The sequence below is a fragment of the Pseudorasbora parva genome, chromosome 25, assembly GCF_024679245.1.
Source record: "Pseudorasbora parva isolate DD20220531a chromosome 25, ASM2467924v1, whole genome shotgun sequence".
Classification (NCBI taxonomy): domain Eukaryota; kingdom Metazoa; phylum Chordata; class Actinopteri; order Cypriniformes; family Gobionidae; genus Pseudorasbora; species Pseudorasbora parva.
Window position 1 is genome coordinate 16,052,755 of NC_090196.1, and position 19,263 is coordinate 16,072,017.

At 34.1% G+C, this 19,263-nt stretch overlaps 1 protein-coding gene across 2 annotated transcripts; it reads right to left on the reverse strand.

The window, feature by feature from the left end:
• Positions 1 to 605: 605 nt before the first annotated feature.
• Positions 606 to 12,219, reverse strand: LOC137065005 (SH2 domain-containing protein 7-like). 2 transcript variants are annotated; one of them, XM_067436576.1, is made up of 8 exons: positions 12,088 to 12,219; positions 10,790 to 10,929; positions 10,123 to 10,289; positions 8,724 to 8,813; positions 8,276 to 8,441; positions 6,315 to 6,473; positions 970 to 1,647; positions 606 to 811 (listed from the first exon to the last, which is right to left on the reverse strand). In XM_067436576.1, the coding sequence occupies exons 1-8, from the start codon at positions 12,128 to 12,130 to the stop codon at positions 767 to 769; spliced, it is 1,488 nt and encodes a 495-aa protein (XP_067292677.1). In that variant the 5' UTR covers positions 12,131 to 12,219; the 3' UTR covers positions 606 to 766. The 2 variants fall into 2 exon arrangements, with proteins under 2 accessions (XP_067292677.1, XP_067292678.1); XM_067436577.1 differs by lacking the exons at positions 10,790 to 10,929; positions 12,088 to 12,219 and adding an exon at positions 10,369 to 10,464.
• Between the last annotated feature and the right edge of the window lie 7,044 nt (positions 12,220 to 19,263).

The following is a 19,263-nucleotide window of genomic DNA, read 5'->3' on the forward strand; positions in this document are numbered from 1 at the left end:
GTATTTTTTTTTTTTTTGGATCACTTTTACTCGAGTCGGGACATGCTAGCTGGCTACATAGGATTTAATTCATTATGCTAAGCTAAACTAAGCTAGCAGCGACCCTGCCTAACTAAAAACAATGCATGCACTGAGACAAAAATGCATTTGTCCACATATCTAAATGTAGGAAAGAAGTTGAAAAAGCCCTATTTTTAAAACGGTGGAGTGTTACTTTAAGACCGAACTGAATGTCTTACATTTAGGGCCTAGTATACACCCGATGCAATGCGACGCCAGGTGCGATGCAAGTGTTTTGATGCCACCTGCGCCATGTGCTCTGATCATTAAAAAAGGGCCTTTAATTCCGTGTTATTTACAGTTGAATGAAAGTGTATTATAATTTAAGCTTATATATTAAGTACTGCCCATTCAATACAATTAAACACACTTCTTTTTCACAAGGGCCGTCATGTGATACACCAGTCGCATGACTAACAAAAATGAAACTAGGTAGGCAGTGAACCACTGAGGGAGATTTTAGCTTGTTGTCAAAGAGAAAGAGACACTCAGATATGTATATGTTTATTAATTAATTTAATAAATATTCTTTTAATGTGGAAAAATTTAAATATTTCACAGATACACATACAAAAATACCACATATATGGTGGAAAAATAAAGCTGTACTATTCTAGTATTCAATCATCAGAAATAGCTTGAAGTAGTTTTTGCTGACAGTTCTCTATTAGTGTAATTTTATGATGTTTGTCTGTGGATGAAGAAGTTATTTTTTCCAGAATTCTGGGGACAGCCATTTCCATTTATCCGTCTACAAGAAACAAAAGGTATGTTATTATAATAAAAAAAGATTAATATAAGTTAATCTTCAATAACTATATCTTAATATTGCATTCCACTAAGAATCCTTATTAAAAGTTTAAAACTTTATGCTTAGTAATTTTATACCACTATCCCACCGACACTCACCTTATTGGCCCGGGCAGGCATAATCTGCTTCGGTTTTAAGTCTGTTAGAGTCTCGTAGGTATTAGTGTGTGAATTCTCCTCTGCTCTCGCTGTAGGTTGTGAGTCGGGAATCTGCTCGTACGTGTCGTCAACCAGGAAGCGATTCGGAACGGGTTCAAGAGGTACCTCGGCATACGTAGCATCGCTTTCCTGCGGGCTGACCTTCGATATTCTCTTCCCCGCCATGTTTTGGTTGCCAGGTGTTCCGGCTAATTCATACAGTGATGAGCTACATAGTATATCAAGGCTGTTGCTAAGTCCTGGCAACATTTGTGTGGTGGGATTATTGAGCTGTTCCCTCTGTCCGTGGGAAGAGAGTTGCAGTTGGCTTCTTTTATTAAAGTGTCCTTCTTCTTCGCAGTCGTCATCCAAGACCGGCAGGGATTGACTTCTGCAGTTCGGCACTATGAGCTCAGAGTAAATGGTTCCTTGGTTTGCGGCAGGGCTTTTCAGTTGTCTCTGGGCTCTGAGTTCCCTTCTAGCGGTAAGTGAAATGTCTTTGCCCTCTGTTGGCGTTCTGATTCTTTCTTTGGGCTTCTGCAGGTCTACTGTTGTATACAGCACGCTTTCTCTGCCGGACCCTACATCCAATGAGACGACTTTCAGAGGAAGGCCTTTCCTTGGCATTGGATGTACTGCCTGTGGAAAGCAATTATAATTATCCAGATGTGAACCCACAGCCAGATGTTTGAACACTTTAATTTACAGTCACTCTTTATATTAGGTGTCTTTAACTCTTTCCCCACTAGCATTTTTTTAAACTCGGCAGTCACCACCAGCATAGTTTTCACAAAATATTTAATTCAGTACCATTAAGCAGTTTTGATGTATATGCTGTATTAAACAGCACATTTAAGTATATCCATGTGTAAAAAACATTAAGTTGGTGATCGCATTATTTTACATATGCATATGATTACATATGACATTGCTTGTTTCTTCATCTTCTTTGCATGTGTTTTGATCAAGAGGCGATTCCTACCCTTTCAGCAGATCTGTCATAGCACCCCCTATCGTGTAACGGTGAAAACATGGAGACGGAAAACGATGTCAGTGGCGGGAAAAGAGTTAACACTACTTATTGTATTTTTGTTTTCCATGTTGTATAGCAAAACATGGTTAGGGCTGGTTCACACAGAACTCGTTTTTGCTTAAAAAAAAATGCGAGACGCGGGCATTGGAATGGGGCAAAATCAAAAGGTCTTGAAAGGTATTTTAAAGGTTGAACTTATTTTAACTTGAGCGCCGTTTAATGTGCGAGATGCTGTTAAAGACACAAGATGCGAAAGCAATGGTAAAACTCGTCTGTCTAGCGCATGTATGCATAGGAAAATAGTGTAAGAAAATGATTTTGACACCTTATTTTAAGGTATTATTGTTACGGTGTAATTAGACATTTAATAAGTGCTGAGTAACAATAATTAACCACATGTACTTAACATAGGAATAGGATTTGGTTTAGGGTTAGTTGCGTGTAAATTGTGTGGTATAACTATAGTAATTACATGTAACGTGTAACAAGCACACTGTAAAATAAGAAACCCACTTTATATTAGGTGGCCTTAACTACTATGTACGAACATTTTCATTAATCATTTGATACAATGCACTCATTGTGTACATACATGTTTTTAGATTGAACTTACAGTTAAAAAAATACCTGCATGTAATTACGTCTGTAATTAATTTCTGTAGTTACATTTGTAATTACACAGTAGGCACTTCCCTTACACCTAACCCTACACTTAAACTCACCCACACCACCACACCTGTCCCTAACTCTACCCGTATCCACCTCAATATCAGCAAAGGTGTTTTGCAATACAATTTGAACACAGTAAGTACACTGTACTTATTTTTTGATGTTAGTACATAGTACTTAAGGCCACCTAATATAAAGTGGGGCCAAAATGAGCATTTTACGCTTTTGAGGTGTTATAGGGGTAGAGGCAGGTTTGGTGGTAATGGGTGGTTTTAAAGGAGTAGTTCACTTTAAAATGATTATTACCTCATGATTTACTCACCCTCAAGCCATCCTAGGTGTATATGACTTTCAGAATACGAAGGCGGAAGCTAGATATGTTTATTATGGATGGATGCAATTTTTTGAACTTCAAACTCACTGGACCCCATCAATGCCATTATAAAGTTTGGAAGCGTCAGCATATTTACTAATATACGGTTACTCCAATTGTGTTCATCAGAAAGAAGAAAGTCATATACACCTAGGATGGCTTGAGGGTGAGTAAATTATAATTTTCATTGTAAAGTGAACTACTCCTTTAAAGGGGTACTTCAGCACTGGGAAGATGAATCTGTATTTAAACTGGGTCATTAATGTAGTAGAAATGTGAAATTATTTTTTAATTTGGTGCTTTCTAGACTGAGAAAAGACAGAAAATGTATTTTTGTCTCATGGGGATGAAAGACTACAATTCCCAGAATGCTTCGCTGCCCTGTGAGGCCATTCACAAAGCCACCACTACTGGATTACAGAGACTGAGTTCCTACAATTAAATACTGAACGTGTGTGTTCAATATAACGATCGAGTTGCCGCGTGAGTTTCACAGCAGACTCAGATTACATTTAACGTCATAAATGAGCTGATGAGCTCTCGTGATGAGCAAGGTTATTATAGTTTTGCTTTTTGAAATTAGTTTTTATTTTAGTATCGTTTTCAATTTTGCTACAAATTTCAGTTTAGTTTTAGTTAGTTTTACAAATGGTTTTGCTAGTTTTAGTTTAGTTTTTATTTTGCAAATACATTTCTATTTAGTTTTTATTTATTTAGTTTCAGTTTTAGTTTTAGTAATTATAGTTTAGCAGAGTTACCATAATGAAGTGTAGAGACCAAATCAAGGTTTTTAATTTCAGCAAAGTTTAATGTTTGCACAGACTAGAGTTTAATCCTACTAAACATCCTTAAGTGAAATAACTTGATAAACAAGCATTATTGTTTATACCCAGGGAGGTCTTACAAAACATGCATAAAGTTGGGTCTTCACCTTTGAGCAAAAAAGCTTGAGTCAAACTATGACCTATACAAACAACGATCTGGAGATTAAAAATGAAATAAATTATATTTTGATATTAAAAAATTATATTTGATATTTTTGACATAGGCTAATATTCAGAGGATCTATCTTAAAGAATAAAATAATGCAACGTAAAAAATATAAAAGTAAAAATTATAAATTCCAGACAAACTCATTCATAACAAAGATGAAATATTGTTAAACAATTAAAAGCTTATTTTCATTTCTTCAGTAGTACAATGTAGACTAGCAGTGTAAGACCACAGCTATAGTCATCTGAATACAGCCAACACACACTGTTGTGCTCTGTGTGTGTTTATTGTGCTATAATTGTAAAGGGGACCAATGTCCTCACTTAACTAGTAAAATATTATGATAACTGACTAGTGAGGACATTTGACTGGTCCTCACTAGTTAAAAAGGCTTATAAATCGGCGAAAACATGTTTTTATTTAAATCTATTGTTTTGCACGTTCTTGTGATGGGTAGGCTTAGGGATAGGGATTGGGTTAGGGGATATAAAATATCATTAACCTGATATAAAATCAATGGAAGTCCATGCAATGTCTTCACTTATATAGTGAAACAAACACGGGTGTGTGTGTGTGTGTGTGTGTGTGTGTCCTGGTATTCCCTACTTTGTGGGGAAATGTCTCCACACAGATAATAATATTAGTAGTAGTAAATGATTATGAAAACACCTTTGAGCCTGTCAATATTATGCAAACATGAAATCTCAAACGCACAGTAGGCTAGTACTTGCTATTAGTTGCTGACTTTTGTGCCTGCGTCTCTCGTCGCGTAAGAAACGGCATTCTAAAACAGTGAGCTTAAGTTAAAAGAAGTTCAACGTGCATCTCATTACCTTGTGTTATTTCCCATTTCACTGCCACGGACGCGTTGATTCTTTGTGAACTGCCGTTTAGCGATGTGTTGCCTCTCTGCACGTGTCCGTCACTCAGATCACTTCACGCGCCGTAGCGCATATATACAGACACTCCCTCAACCGCCACTGTCAGATTCTCCACCACATTAAAGAGAGCTTATTAATAACGAAAACGAATATTTATTTTTGCTAATTATTATTTTATTTCAGTTAGTTTTTTAGTAAGAGTAGTTAGTTTCGTTTAGTTTTAGTTTTTTATTTATTCAGATTTTTTAATTTTATTTCAGTTTACGAAAATGTTTTTTGACCAATAGTTTTAGTCTTAGTTTCAGTTTTCGTTTACGAAAATAACCTTGGTGATGAGAGCTGAGGTAATCGCGACCACATTCGCGGCATACATTCACAACTAGTTTTCAGTTCATGCCTTTGGAAGCTTAACTTTCATAGAAATTAATTTGAGATGTTAAAACGCTTACATTGCTTAGCATCTGTTTAAATTAATGCCTGTAGCTGAGCTGTGCTGTAAGTGTGATCTCAATTCCCCATGCACGAGTTGAAAACATGCGGAAATGGCTCCCTCTGCTGGCTGTAGTCTTTAGCCTCTGGGAAATCATTCCTCTCGTGACGCAAATTCCTCTCGTGACGTCAATTTGCGTCACGAGAGGAATTTTTCCAGAAATAAAATGCATAAATCTCTCGTCTCAGGGGGATATAAGAGGGGGGAGCACGATCATTTGAATATACTCCAGGGTTTCTACTGATACAAAGCCATTTGTTAATCGCTGAAGTAACCCTTTAAGGCTTGGTTAGGATGTCAAGGAAGAGTCAACAGAGTAAATATAACTGTGTAAGTAAGTACAATGTAAAAAAGTGTTTCTGTATTAAATTATTAATTCATACATAGTTGTTAAAGACACTTGATATAAAGTGGGGCCACATTTTCGCACAATTATAATCATGAATCAATACACTGATTCATTAAATTCCAAGAAGCTTTAAGAAGCAGTGTTAAATTGGCCATAATTGGCCGTAAAATTATACGGTTGACTGATTAAAAAAATAAATAAAAAAATAAATTATATATATATATATATATATATATATATATATATATATTAAAAATATATGGTCGACTGATACAAAAACTATTCTAGTCGCTTCATAAAATTATTGTAGAGCCACTGTAGTGAGATGGACTTTGTAACGACGTTTTTAGAGCCTTTTATGGGTCTTTAGAGAGGAAATCGACATTGCGGCCAAAGGAGGCCTTCGGAACCGTCATAGGTCTTATGGCGGGTATCGAGCGACATGAGGGTGAGTAATTAATGACATCATTTTCAATTTTAGGTGAACTAATAACCCTTTAAATAGCAATGTGACATACCGCTGTGTTTCTGTTGCCCTTGGGTGGCAAGGCGGGAGGTTGCATTGTGTCATGTTTTAAACGCTGATCATCCCAAATATCCTTCATGGCTCTAACGCTCACTCCTGGCTTTTCCTTCGTGTCAAAGTGAATTACATCATACAGTTCACTTTTGGAAGACTGCAACACAAAATTAAAAAAAAATTAAAAGTTTAGAAAAGCAATGGCACATGGTAATATGCTTTCCTTATGCATACCGTATATATCATTTAATTAATTAATTAAGATCATTTTAAAAGAAGTATCTCACCAAGGCTGCATTTATCTGATTGAAAATACAGTAAAAACATAAATACTGTGAAATATTATTACAATTTGAAATATCTGTTTTCTATTTGAATATATTTTATTGCATGTAATTTATTCCTGTGATGGTAAAGCTGATTTTTCAGCATCATTACTCCAGTCTTCAGTGTCACATAATTCTTCAGAAATCATTCTAATATGGTGATTTAACTTTTTATTATTATTATTATCAATGTTGAAAACAGCTGTGCTGCTTATATATTTTTTTGAGAATGTGATAATTTTTATCAGGATTTTTTAAAATGGAAATCATTTGTGACATTGTAGACGTGTTTACTGAGACTTTTTTTTTTATCAATTGAATGCATCCTTTCTGAATCATTTCTTTAAACATGATTTTACTGACCCCAAAACCTTTTAATGCTGAAGTTTAGATAAAAAAGTAAAAAAGTTTTTTTAATTAAAATATATATTAGTGCTGTCAAACTAATTTTTCTTTAATATATACATGCATGTGTATGTATTTATACATAATAATTATACACATTAAACATACATGTATTATGTAAACAAACTTTGATTTTGGTTGCGATTAATCGTGATTAGGGGTGTCCCCGACTAAGGATTTACACATTCGAGTCAGAATTGCCGAATCTTTTTATGGTCGACTGATAGTCGAATCATCTATGTGTGTGTGAATGGGTTGGGAGGGGCACGACACTCAGGAGTCAGCAGGAGGGTAAAACTTTTTTTTTTTTTTTGCACACTGCACACAGCAACAACTTTTAATAAAGTGACCCAAACTGCCTGCCAACTGACAGACGAACTGACAATAGCTTTCTTATTTAGGTGCAAATAAAAGGTGAAGTGGTGAATAAACATTCGTAAAACGTTTTCTCATAACATTTTAAAGGCTTGATCGTAATACAGAAAATCATACAAATATATAAAAGAACATTTTGATAAATAAACCTAAAAAGAATAACTGCCTAGAGAGGAAAAGAACACTTTGAGTGCATTTGCATGCATGTCTTAAGCTGATTGTGCCTAAAGGGGGTCGCACACTGGACGCCAAGCTAAACGCCGCGTCTCCGGTATCTCACACTGGACGCCAAGCTAAACGCCGCGTCTCCGGTATCTCACACTGGACGCCAAGCTAAACGCCGCGTCTCCGGTATCTCACACTGGACGCCAAGCTAAACGCCGCGTCTCCGGTATCTCACACTGGACGCGCACATTATTTACGCGCAAGCTCAGTTTTGAATCGACTTCTGACAGAAGAGCTGCACGATGGGTGTATCTTGTGATGGGTGATATCAGTATGTACATTAACGTTTTGAGGGAAATATAATATAAATTGAATATAAAACCTTGAAATGGCGCTCTGTGGCGCGGCAGTATTTTAAACAACTTCCTGAGTCGCCGCGGACAGGCACCGAATCCCGCCGCCGGTGTGTGTACACTAATAAAAAATGTGTTCGAATTTTAAAGGTGCGGCACCCTTAAAGGCCCAATCATAACACCAGCGGAGAATCGACGGTGAGATTGTTGGTCGAATCTGGCTCCGCATATTAATGCATCAAATCTTCGACTATTCGTAGTCACCCCTAATCACGATTAATCAAGCTGCCAGCACTATTCTAAATTTGTAGGCTATATGCACAGTACAAACTCACCTCAAAACATGAGAGTGTCAGATATTCTCCAAATGGTTCAATGGGGCGGGTCTTGTAATATTCAATGAGGCTAGTGAGGCTGTTGTGCATCTCTGTGTCGCCCGTCACAATAAAGCGTCCATCTTTATTCTGATTTATGACAAAGTGCCGACATCTATCACGACCTCTGAAAAACAATTATTTGCAATTCTGTAAAAATTCAGTGGGAAAAAAAAGTATTCAAAACATTCTGCTATCATTTTAAGAATGTCTGACATCAAAAGCTAAAGATTAACACCAGAAAATGGTGGAACGCAACCAAAAGTTTGCATTTGAAAAGTTAAGGAAATACAAACATGTGGTTATTAGCTTTTTGGGAGGAAAAGAACAATGCTAAATGGTACGCCAGAAAATCACTAATGACAGACGACTGAGTCCAGCCCTTATTTGTGTTTTCAAGTACACTTACTTATATGAAAGAATGTATCCAGCGGCTTTATCGCTGAGCCGAATGAGGAAACAGCCAAGTTCCTTGTCTTTCAGATGCTCTTCTGCATCCCTGTGAAACATGACACCATGAGAAATTATGAAAGCTCCAACTTTGAATACTGCTTGCATAACATAAGTTTACAAACATTTGAAATGTAATAGTTTCATAACTGTGGTACACTCTTAAAAATTAAGGTTCCAAAAGAGTTTTTCGCTGAAACCATTTTTGGTTCCAAAGGACCTTTAAAGGAACAGTTCTTAAAGGGATCAGTTCACCTAAAAATGAAAATTCTGAGCTGTTGGTAACCAGATGGTTGACAGTAGCCTTTGACCTCCATAAAAATACAATAGAAGTCAATAGGGCCCATCGACTGTCTGGTTCCCAACATTCTTCAAAATATCTTCTTTCATGTTCAACAGAAAAAAAGAAACTCACACAGGTTTGGAACAACATAACGGTGAGTGAGTGATGACAGAATTTTAATTTTTGGGTGAACTATCCCTTTAAAAATTTTTTTTTTTTTTTGGTGTGAAGAACATTTTAAAAACTTTGAATGTTAAAAGTTCGTCATGTACCATCAATGCCAATATTTACAATAAAGTTGTATTTGTCACATTAGTTAAATACATTAGATAACATGAACAAGCAAAGAAAAACACTTCTATGGCATTTATAAAGTTAATATCAACATTTACTATTACATTTTTAAGCTCAAATGTTAACATTAGCTAATGAACTAACATATAGATTAACATTTTGGTGAGTTTATTTTAAGGTGATGTCGTTACACATGTTACATGTACTAACTTAGTAGTAATAACAGCAAATTATGGACTATTAGTAACAAGCCCTAACCCTAAATTTAACACTATAGTAAATACATCCTAATATTACTCTGTACTTGTTTTTGTAATTACACTGTAACAATGTCAACTAAAAATAAAGGGTTACACTTTATTGTAAGGTGTCCGTGTTGAGTAATAATAACTGACTAGGTGTAGCACTAGGGTTGGGGTGTGGTTTAGGTTAGTTGCATGTAATTAAGCACAATTTATATTACTATAGTACCTACCTACATGTAACAAGTAACAAAGATAATATAAAATAAAGTGTTCCCAAATAAAGTGTAAAATAAATAAATGCTGTAAAGCATATAGCCGTATAGTTGTTAGTTAATGCATTAAGCCAATGATACCTTACTGTAAAGTTTAACCAATCACCCCATATTTTTAACTAAAAGACACTTTCTGAAATGAACAAGGTTTTTCTTGGAAGAATTGGTGCTTTATGGTATAATAAAGCTGTCGTAACATCACTTAACAGATTTAAAACAGCTGCTGCCTGTTCTCAACGCTTGTTTCTCAGAAACATTTCTTACTTTCTGCTGATAAATCCCTGGAACCATTCCGGGAAGTTGCCGTTGTGGAGAATTAAAGGCGCCTGGGTCTCTGTAAACCACTTCAGGGCCAGTTCCCTCAGTCTGCTCTCCGTGTTTTCCTGGACCTCTCCTTCAGGCTGGCTGATGTGGTCCATCCTCACACGGTCCTGTGTCAATATAGAAAGGCAGATGAGTCGACGCACACGACGTCCACTGCCACCAGCTCTAAACGCTGCAGGTCCTTACCGACAGTCTCATTTGCCTATTTTCCCAGCCACGTCATAAAACACCTGTGGCAGTTTCAACAGAGCCATTGTTCTTGTTTATCATGCCAGAGCCGAGTGGATTCGGCGTGGTTATATTTTACCGCGCACGGCCCCTTTCGCTGGGAAAGCAAAACGGCCGAAGGCCATGTAAATTTCCCGTGAATTTTGTGTATCGCTATATCTCCGTTCGCCAGCCCACATATTGTAATTTTTTATGATCTCGAAAGGCCCCATTAGAAAGATCACATTACAAGTGATAGCTAGGCCTATCTGTGTAAAAGAGATGACCTGTGTGAACTGGAGAGGAAATGACTTCATCATGCATCCACTAAAAATCACCTAGACTGATTCGCGATGGCGTTCTGGTGTGAAGTGTTCAGGTGTCCCATGTTATAGGCTACCTTTAAGCAAAACACCAGGCAGGAGTGGAGCCTGAGCGGTTTGGGCCTCCTCTGGTCCATCGGATGTGTTCTTGTGAGGTAGTTAAGCTGCGTTTTAGAGCTGTACTGTCTTTTGCAGTGTCCGCTGGTCCATAGAGATCCTATGAATATATAATTGTAAAACCATCAGTTCACTTCACCATGCTTTTGTCTTTCATAGAAAATCAATTATTAGGTTCCTTTTTTTCTTCTTCTGTTTTTTTAGTCATTTGGTTCAATTTGATAATGTTCGTGTTAAAAACCTCCATAAATACTGAATTTTAATAAAAATTCATATATGAATAATAATAATAATTTAAAGGGATAGTTCACCCAAAAATGAAAATTCTCTCACCCTCATGTTGTTCCAAACCTGTATGAGTTTCTTTCTTCTGCTGAACTCAAAAACATTTTTGGAAGAATGTTTGTAGAAAAGCAGAGAGAACAACCATTGACCACCATAGTATTTTTTTCCCTACTATGGTAGTCCTCTATGCTTGGTCACAAATATTCTTCCAAATATCTTTTTTGTGTTCAGCAGAAGAAAGAAACTCATACAGGTTTGGAACAACATGAGGGTGAGTAAAAGATGACAGCATTTTCATTTTTGGGTGAACTATCCCTTTAAATAATTAAAAATATGTATGTTTTAAATTTATATATAATTAATCACATCAAAAATAAAAGTTTGTTTACATAAAATATATGTGTGTACTGTGTTTAATTATTATGTATATACAAATACACACACATGCATGTATGCATTTAAGAAACATTATTATATTTTATATTTATAAATAAGATTAATTATATAGGCCTACAGAACATACATGCAAATATTTCTTAAATATACATGCATGTGTGTATTTACATAATAATACATTATATATAATTCTGTAGTATCTTTAACCAAAAATTTTAAACCATTTTTAATGTAGGCCTAATTCAAGTTAAGTGGAACATTTATTCCACACAGTTTGTTTTATTCATAAAACTATTTATTTCCATATTCACAAGCAAAATCTGAACAAAATTACATTTATACCATACTTAACTTACTTAAGTAGCCTAACTTTTTACAGTGTCCATGTTACAGTTACTTTAGTAGGCATAATTGCTTGTAACTATGAACAAACCTTAATTCTAAATTTATAATTACATGTATATAATTATTATTACTGAGTAATTCAATGTATAATTAGTTAGGCTGTGCCACAGACACACTAAAATAAAATGTAACCAAAATAATGATTGTAGATTCAGAATCCACAGAGACGTACCTGTTGGTGCGCGTAGATGCGTGCAGTGAGATTTGAGTGTCATGTTGATCAAGATTAAAACTGTCTTAAGACACGCATGCCTGTTACACTTCTGAAGAACATTATGAAGGTGTGTCGACTGTTATACCTAGCTGACATTCACCTCACACATTGTTCCACACTGGGTTTGGAAAAAGAGTGTTATACAGAGGGTAAGACGCTCAGCTCGCGTATGAATGACAGCGAGGGAGGGAAGGAAAAAACTCAAACATTCGTCTACAGATCACAGCTTACAGTTTCCTGAAGAGAAATGGAACGCACAGAGGAAAGAAATGTGGTCTCACTGCACACACACACACACACACACACACACACACACACTTTCTGTTTGTATCGGTGGGTTATGTACTTGCAGGAAGTTGTGTAAATTTCAAGAAATGCATTGCCCAAACTTAATTTTGATACTTTTATACAATGTCCATAAATCATATTTGGGTACTTAATGTCTTAACGTCATTACATTAGATACAAAATATTAAGCCAAGTGGCATTTAAAAAAACAAATAATTTTTCTCAAACAAATCACTTCACAGAAAGAAATTTAAATAAATAAATGTTTGGACGCTAAGTACAATTTAGTATTAATATAACACATTTTTATTTTTTATAACTTTAATTTATAATATAATGAATTCTATTAAAGTAAAATATAATTTATTAACTTATTTATCTATATTTTTATTTAAACAATTTGCATACTTCTTAATATTTATATATGAATAATAATAAATTAAATAAATATAAAAAATAAAACTAAATGTAATGTATTTACTTATTTATCTATGATGTTTTTAAGTCATGTTATATATATATATATATATATATATATATATATATATATATATATATATATATATATATATATATATATATATATATGTATATATATATATATATGTATATATATATATATATATATATATATATATATATATATATATATATATACATTTGGATACTTATGATACTTATATTAACTAATATAATATAATACTACATTAAATCTTGAAATCAGTTTTGTGTTTTGTGTAAATCAGTGTCCCCACACACATTATGTTGGTAAAGAGGTCATCAGTGTGGCAACATTACACAGAATCAATAACTGACTCATCAGGGTTAAAGTGTGTGTACTGTATGTTTGTGGTATTTGCCCAAAGGCTGGTTTGATCTGTTCTCCCCACCCCTCACACGTGGGACAGCAGCCTCCTCAGAAACTGTGTATCAATGCTGGTGGACAGGGTTTTCCTGAGACCTTCCACCAGTGTCTCTGCGCAGTGGCTTCACGTACTCTATATCAGCTGTTTGATCTTTGACTGGAGGGATAGTTTAGGGACTGTTCTTGTGTTCCTTATTTGGTGTTGGTGAATCACTTGCATGTTAATGTATTCAACCATATTAAGAGGTAGTTCACCAAAAAATTTAAATACTGTCGTGTAGGCCTACTCACTGTTCTGTCGTTTCAACCCCAGTTTTATTTCTTCCATGAGGCACAAATAGAGAAGGCCTTTTATTTTCAGCTTTAAGACGGTAGACACCTACATTCTTCCTAACTTCCTGTAATGCGAAAACGTGGAATTGTTCTTGTTTCAACAAGTGTTAATCAGTTTGCAAATATTTTCTGTTGACTGCGTCAAATGCATTTCTACATCAAATTTCACTTTAAATGACTCATTTAAAGCTACACTGTGTAAAGTTACACTGTGTAACTCATTTAAAGCTACACTGTTTTTAGTTTATTCTTAGCTAAAAACACTTAGTTCTTTCAAAAATATATGTGCTCATTAATGTATATTTACTTCTTTCAAGTAATAAAGTATTCTGATAAGTTTATAATATGCCATTGAAAATACATACGGGTGAGGGGTTTCGAATGCCGGTCGCCATGTTGCCCGTCCATCTTGAGTACATTAGCCAAAGAGGGACATACCCGTAAATGCAAGCTTCCCCTCTTGCATTTTAACACTCGATGGCACTGTGCCGAATGTGAAGAGGGGGATTGCCGTGTTAATCTTGGACTAGGCCACAGGAGTTCAAACGAAATCAGAATTGAGAGGAACAGAAACTATTATTCACTGGATGGTCATATACCTTTTCACCGCTAGATGGGGGAAAATATCACACAGTGTAGCTTTAAGTGAATCATCACTTCAGCTAAATAACAGTTTTTAAAGCTGCACTACGTAATTTTTCCGGAGTCTGCAGCTACAGTCCCGCACACAGTCACGCATTCTCAGTCCCCTCGTTTTTACGAAACAGCGCCCCCTGCTGTTGTAAAGATCGTATAAACACCCTTATCGAAATGCCATTTAAAACAATAAGATGCCCTATTATGGTGTCGTTTCATTTTAAGGTCCCATGGCATGAAATTTTAATTTTATAAGGTTTTTGAACATTAATATGAGTTCCCCTAGTCTGAATATTGTCCCAGAGTGGCTAGAAATTTTGATCGGTGTAAATCGAGTTCTGGCTGTCTTTCTCTGCCTTTGAGAAACTGAGAGCCCAGGCGAGCTGATCTTGAATTCTCCTGTTCTTACATCACACCAGGAAAGGTTTCCTCCCCTTCCTCTGCTTTGCCCGCCCAGAGAATTAGTAGCAAATGGATTTAGTTTATCAGGCTCGAAAAATCTATGCCATGGGACCTTTAAAGTTTTCCAAATAAAATTACACAAAATAATTATTTTGCAAACATATTTGTGTTCCCTGCTACCTGCTTTATACTGTTGGGATTTAAGTTTGGCGGTTTGACACGCGAATCGAATCATGAATCAATATGCTGATTCATAAAGCTCCGAAGCTTAAGGAAGCAGTGTTTTGAAAATGGCCTATCACTACACTGTAAAAAATATTGTTGGTTTAACTTAAAAAAGTAAGTAACCTGGTTGCCTTAAAATTGTGAGTTTATTGAAATTAAAAATTTGAGTTGATACAATGAAGCAAATTGGTTTAATAAATAGAAACTCAAAATATTATTGTATCTGAACCACATAAATAATTTGATTAATCATTAAAATAGCTCAATTTGGCATGTTTCACCGCGTCATCACAAATAGAACACACAATTACCCAATATGCTTCTTTTTTTTAAAATAAAATCTTTTAATAATATTTGAATAAAGGTTGTCGATTCTCAAAATGTTTATTGTATTAACTAAAATTTTTAATTTCAATGAACTCAAAATTTATTTAAGGCAACCAGGTAACTTTTGTTTTAAATAATTTTTTTACAGTGTATATAAGTCGTTATTTAGTTGTTGTTTTTGTTTGAGCTCAAAAACTATTCTTGTCCCATCATAAAATTATTGTAGAACCTTACACCTTACTGTAGCGAGATGGGCTTTGTAACGATGTCTTTGTAACTTTTATGGGTCTTGAGAGAGGAAATGTCCTTGTTGAATAAAAGTAGCCTAATCTTTATAACATTAGCCTACAAGAATTAGGCCTACATTACAACAAAGGTTTTTTTTTTGTTGTTGTTGTCGTTTTATGGAAGTTTGTTGTATTAAATGGGGACACATAATAGGGTTGATACATTATGTCAAATAAAATGAATCAATATAACAAATTACGAAAAAAAGAAAGAAAGAAAGAAAGAAAGAAAGAAAGAAAGAAAGAAAGAAAGAAAGAAAGAAAGAAAGAAAGAAAGAAAGAAAGAAAGAAAGAAAGAAAGAAAGAAAGAGTAAAGCTCTTAAAACTTATTATTTTCATTTTTTGTGTAATTTGCTAATATAATAAGAAACTGTAAACAAACAAAAGAGAACAGGCTAAAATATGGCATCCTCATGATGACTAAAAAAGCATGAAATAATATAAAATTAGTTGGTTTTATTGATGTGATTTCCTATATTAACCTGTTGGCATCGGGTTTTCATTGTTAAAGTCAGAGGGACTCAAAAAGTTAGAGGCACTCAAAAGACACACGTTTTGTTGAATGACACACTTGGACCTGAGATATTTAAGGCCAGACGTTTAAACTGAAGGTAAAAGGAAAAATAGACACTTATCAGAGAGATGCTGAAGGAATATTGTGACATTTCAGAAAGGTCAGACGTCTGTTCACAGCGGAGAATGTCAGAGTGACGGTTACGTCTGTTCGAATTTTTAAGATAACCGCCAAAAGAATAAAAGAATAACAAAACAAACTGAAAGATCGTTGGTGTTAGACACAGTATAAATTATGGATTTCAACAAGAAGAAAAGAAATACAAAAGGCATTTGCAGTAGGCTAAGGTATCATTTGTTAACATATAGGCCTATTAGTTAACATGAAAACAAACAATGAAACAATGAAAACAAAGATGAATAAATACTGTAATAAATAGGCTATATTGCTCGTTGTTAGTTAATGTGTGTAACTAGACCTTTTGAGTTTTGCCGTAATTGCTTATGCGAGATAAACAATGTTTACATTTTTTGCTCTTTTTCTATTACCGTTTTCCCAAATGCCGCACACAGCTTGTAATGTGAGTTGTGTCGTATGGTTTCAACAGATGTCACCTTCAGGAAAGCTCACACAGCGGCTTGTGGTGCAGGAAACCTAAGTGTTTCCCTCTCACTTTTCATCTCAAACTAACTGACAGAGTGGCAGCCATGGCAACCACAGATATTTTGGGGCATGGAAACAGTTTAACAAACGAAAGTTAATGTTTCATTCATTCTAACAAGCAGAACGTCACATTCGAAACAATGGAGGTCGAGATAGTCAGACTTTTTGCCGAAGGTCAAAAGCTGGGTTTGTGTCACATGAGATGAGAGCAGAATCATAGGCTGCTATATCCTCTCGTCTCGTTGGTATGACTCTTCCTGAACCGGGGATCACTTTCATTCCCTGGGTAGGATCAGTCTCTTCTAATGTAATTCATCTGTATTATTCATGTTTCCAGTAATCCCAGGAGAGGGATGATGCAGGAAAGTCAGCTTTTACTGGAATTTGAGATTATGATGTTAGAAAAACATCACAATTATATTTTATCAGAAGTATAGTGAAACTTCTGAAAACATCCACGCTAAGTGCTGTTGTATATTTGGTTATTGTTAAATTATTAGTCTATAGGCTATTTTTTTTAGTATACAAAGGTAGCCTAATATATGTATGTTACATATAGACAGAGTCTGGACTTGACAAACTAACATTTAACTCAAACTAAATTAAACAGATATTGTCATTTTCCTTTTGTAAATCTTTATATGTTATCCATGTTTTATGTCTTAATGACATGCAAACAACCAAATAAATGAAGGTGTGGAAAAAGGTATTAACTTCCTTCCAGTCACATGAAGCTGCCAACACTGTAAAAAAATTTTGTATGACAAATTCAGCTTTTAAAGTTTATTCAACTATTTAACAGGGGGAAAAAAGTTAAGATAACTTAAACAAAGTTTGTACAACTATTGACCCTAAGTTGAGAAAACTCAAAAATGTTTCTGCAGCTGATTGCCTTAAACTTTTAAGTTTTCCGAACTTTTTTTTATACTAGGAAGCATGCAAAGGCAAATCCTAAGGAAGGTCATTTTCATGTTACTAATACATATTTTTTGTCACACACACACACACACACACACACACACACACACACACACACACACACACACACACACACACACACACACACACACACACACACACACACACACACACACACACACACACACACACACACACAAGGTCTCTAGAATCATCCAACAAAATCTTACAAAAGATATAGTTTTTTGTATACTTAGTCAAAAGTCCAAGCTGTTGGGGCGGTTTAATGGCGATATAAGTGTTCCTCCACTTTAAGACAAAAGCATTTGTTGTTTGTTGTGATTTTATATTCAAAATATTATAAGATAGATGCAGCTTTTTTGAGTTTGCATTGAATGTTCTTCGAATTTTATACATTATACATTTGTTTATGAATAAAAATTGATCTTTTGAAAGTAGTGTTTTAAGTTAGATGCCAAATGTTCTCCTCCTATTCAAATTTGACTTTGAAGGGGTGCTATGCATACAACATATCTGCCCACCGGCAACAGTTGCCACACATTCAAATAGCCTGTTTTTCAAGAAGAAGAAAAAGAAGAAAAGCCTGGGGAAAATAAATGCAGAACATGTTTACATTGGACACTATTAACACGACAATATGCATGAAACCATTCCGAATTATTTATTTTTTTAAGCACAAATGGGTTTATATAATCAGCATTCGTAAAACAAGCATATCAGGTAAAACAGCTGACACTGCAGCACTAGTTCAATTAAGACTATATGATGAAATATTACTCTTTTGCGCCACCTAACAGTCACCCTGAGAGACAATGGCAAAAAAATAAAAAAAAATAAAAAATAATAATAATAATAATAATAAAAATAATAATAATTAATAATAATAAATAATATAATAATAATAATAATAATAATAATAAAACAAATCAAAAAAGTAAAATAAAATACATTTTAAAATAAAATAAAAACGTTTCTGCAGGTAAAAGGGTTTAATAATTCCCAGATTTATTAAACCAATAGTATTAATTTATAGTATTAATATATACAGTATGTGTATATATGGCTATATGTAGGCCTATGCCATATATAAATATGCAGGCCTATTTTAGGATAATAATATATTTTAGGGTCATTTAAAAAATGCATACTATGTCCTGATGTATATTTAGATGGCATCCCAGGCTTTATTAAAATATTATTAATTTGATTTATTATTATTATTATTATTATTATATTTTTGTATAATTTTAAAATTGTTTTGTTAAACAATGTCCAAATATGTTAAATAAATGTAGATGATAATGTAAATGATATTAGTAATAATAAATAAAATAAGTGTTTTTTATCCAGTAATTTAACTCTCATAAAGTTAAAGCTTGGGCTGACAGAAAACTATTATATTATATTATATTATATTATATTATATTATATTATATTATATTATATTATATTATATTATATTAATTATATTATATTATATTATAATATATTATATTATTTTATATTATATTATATTATATATTATTATATATTATTATATAATATATTATTTTATATTATATTAGTTATATTATTACAGTTTTTACATTATTTTTGTATTATTATTATTATTATTATTATTATTATTATGCTATATTAATTGTGTATTGTATTTT

Excerpts from the sequence above, each read along its gene's own strand:
- LOC137065005 (XM_067436576.1), bottom strand. The coding sequence starts at position 12,130 with ATGACACTCAAATCTCACTGCACGCATCTACGCGCACCAACAG. Across the intron at positions 8,814-10,122 it reads CAGGGATTTATCAGCAGAAA|GGATGCAGAAGAGCATCTGA; the intron begins GTAAGAAATGTT and ends CATGTTTCACAG. Across the intron at positions 6,474-8,275 it reads TGACACTCTCATGTTTTGAG|TCTTCCAAAAGTGAACTGTA; the intron begins GTGAGTTTGTAC and ends TTTGTGTTGCAG.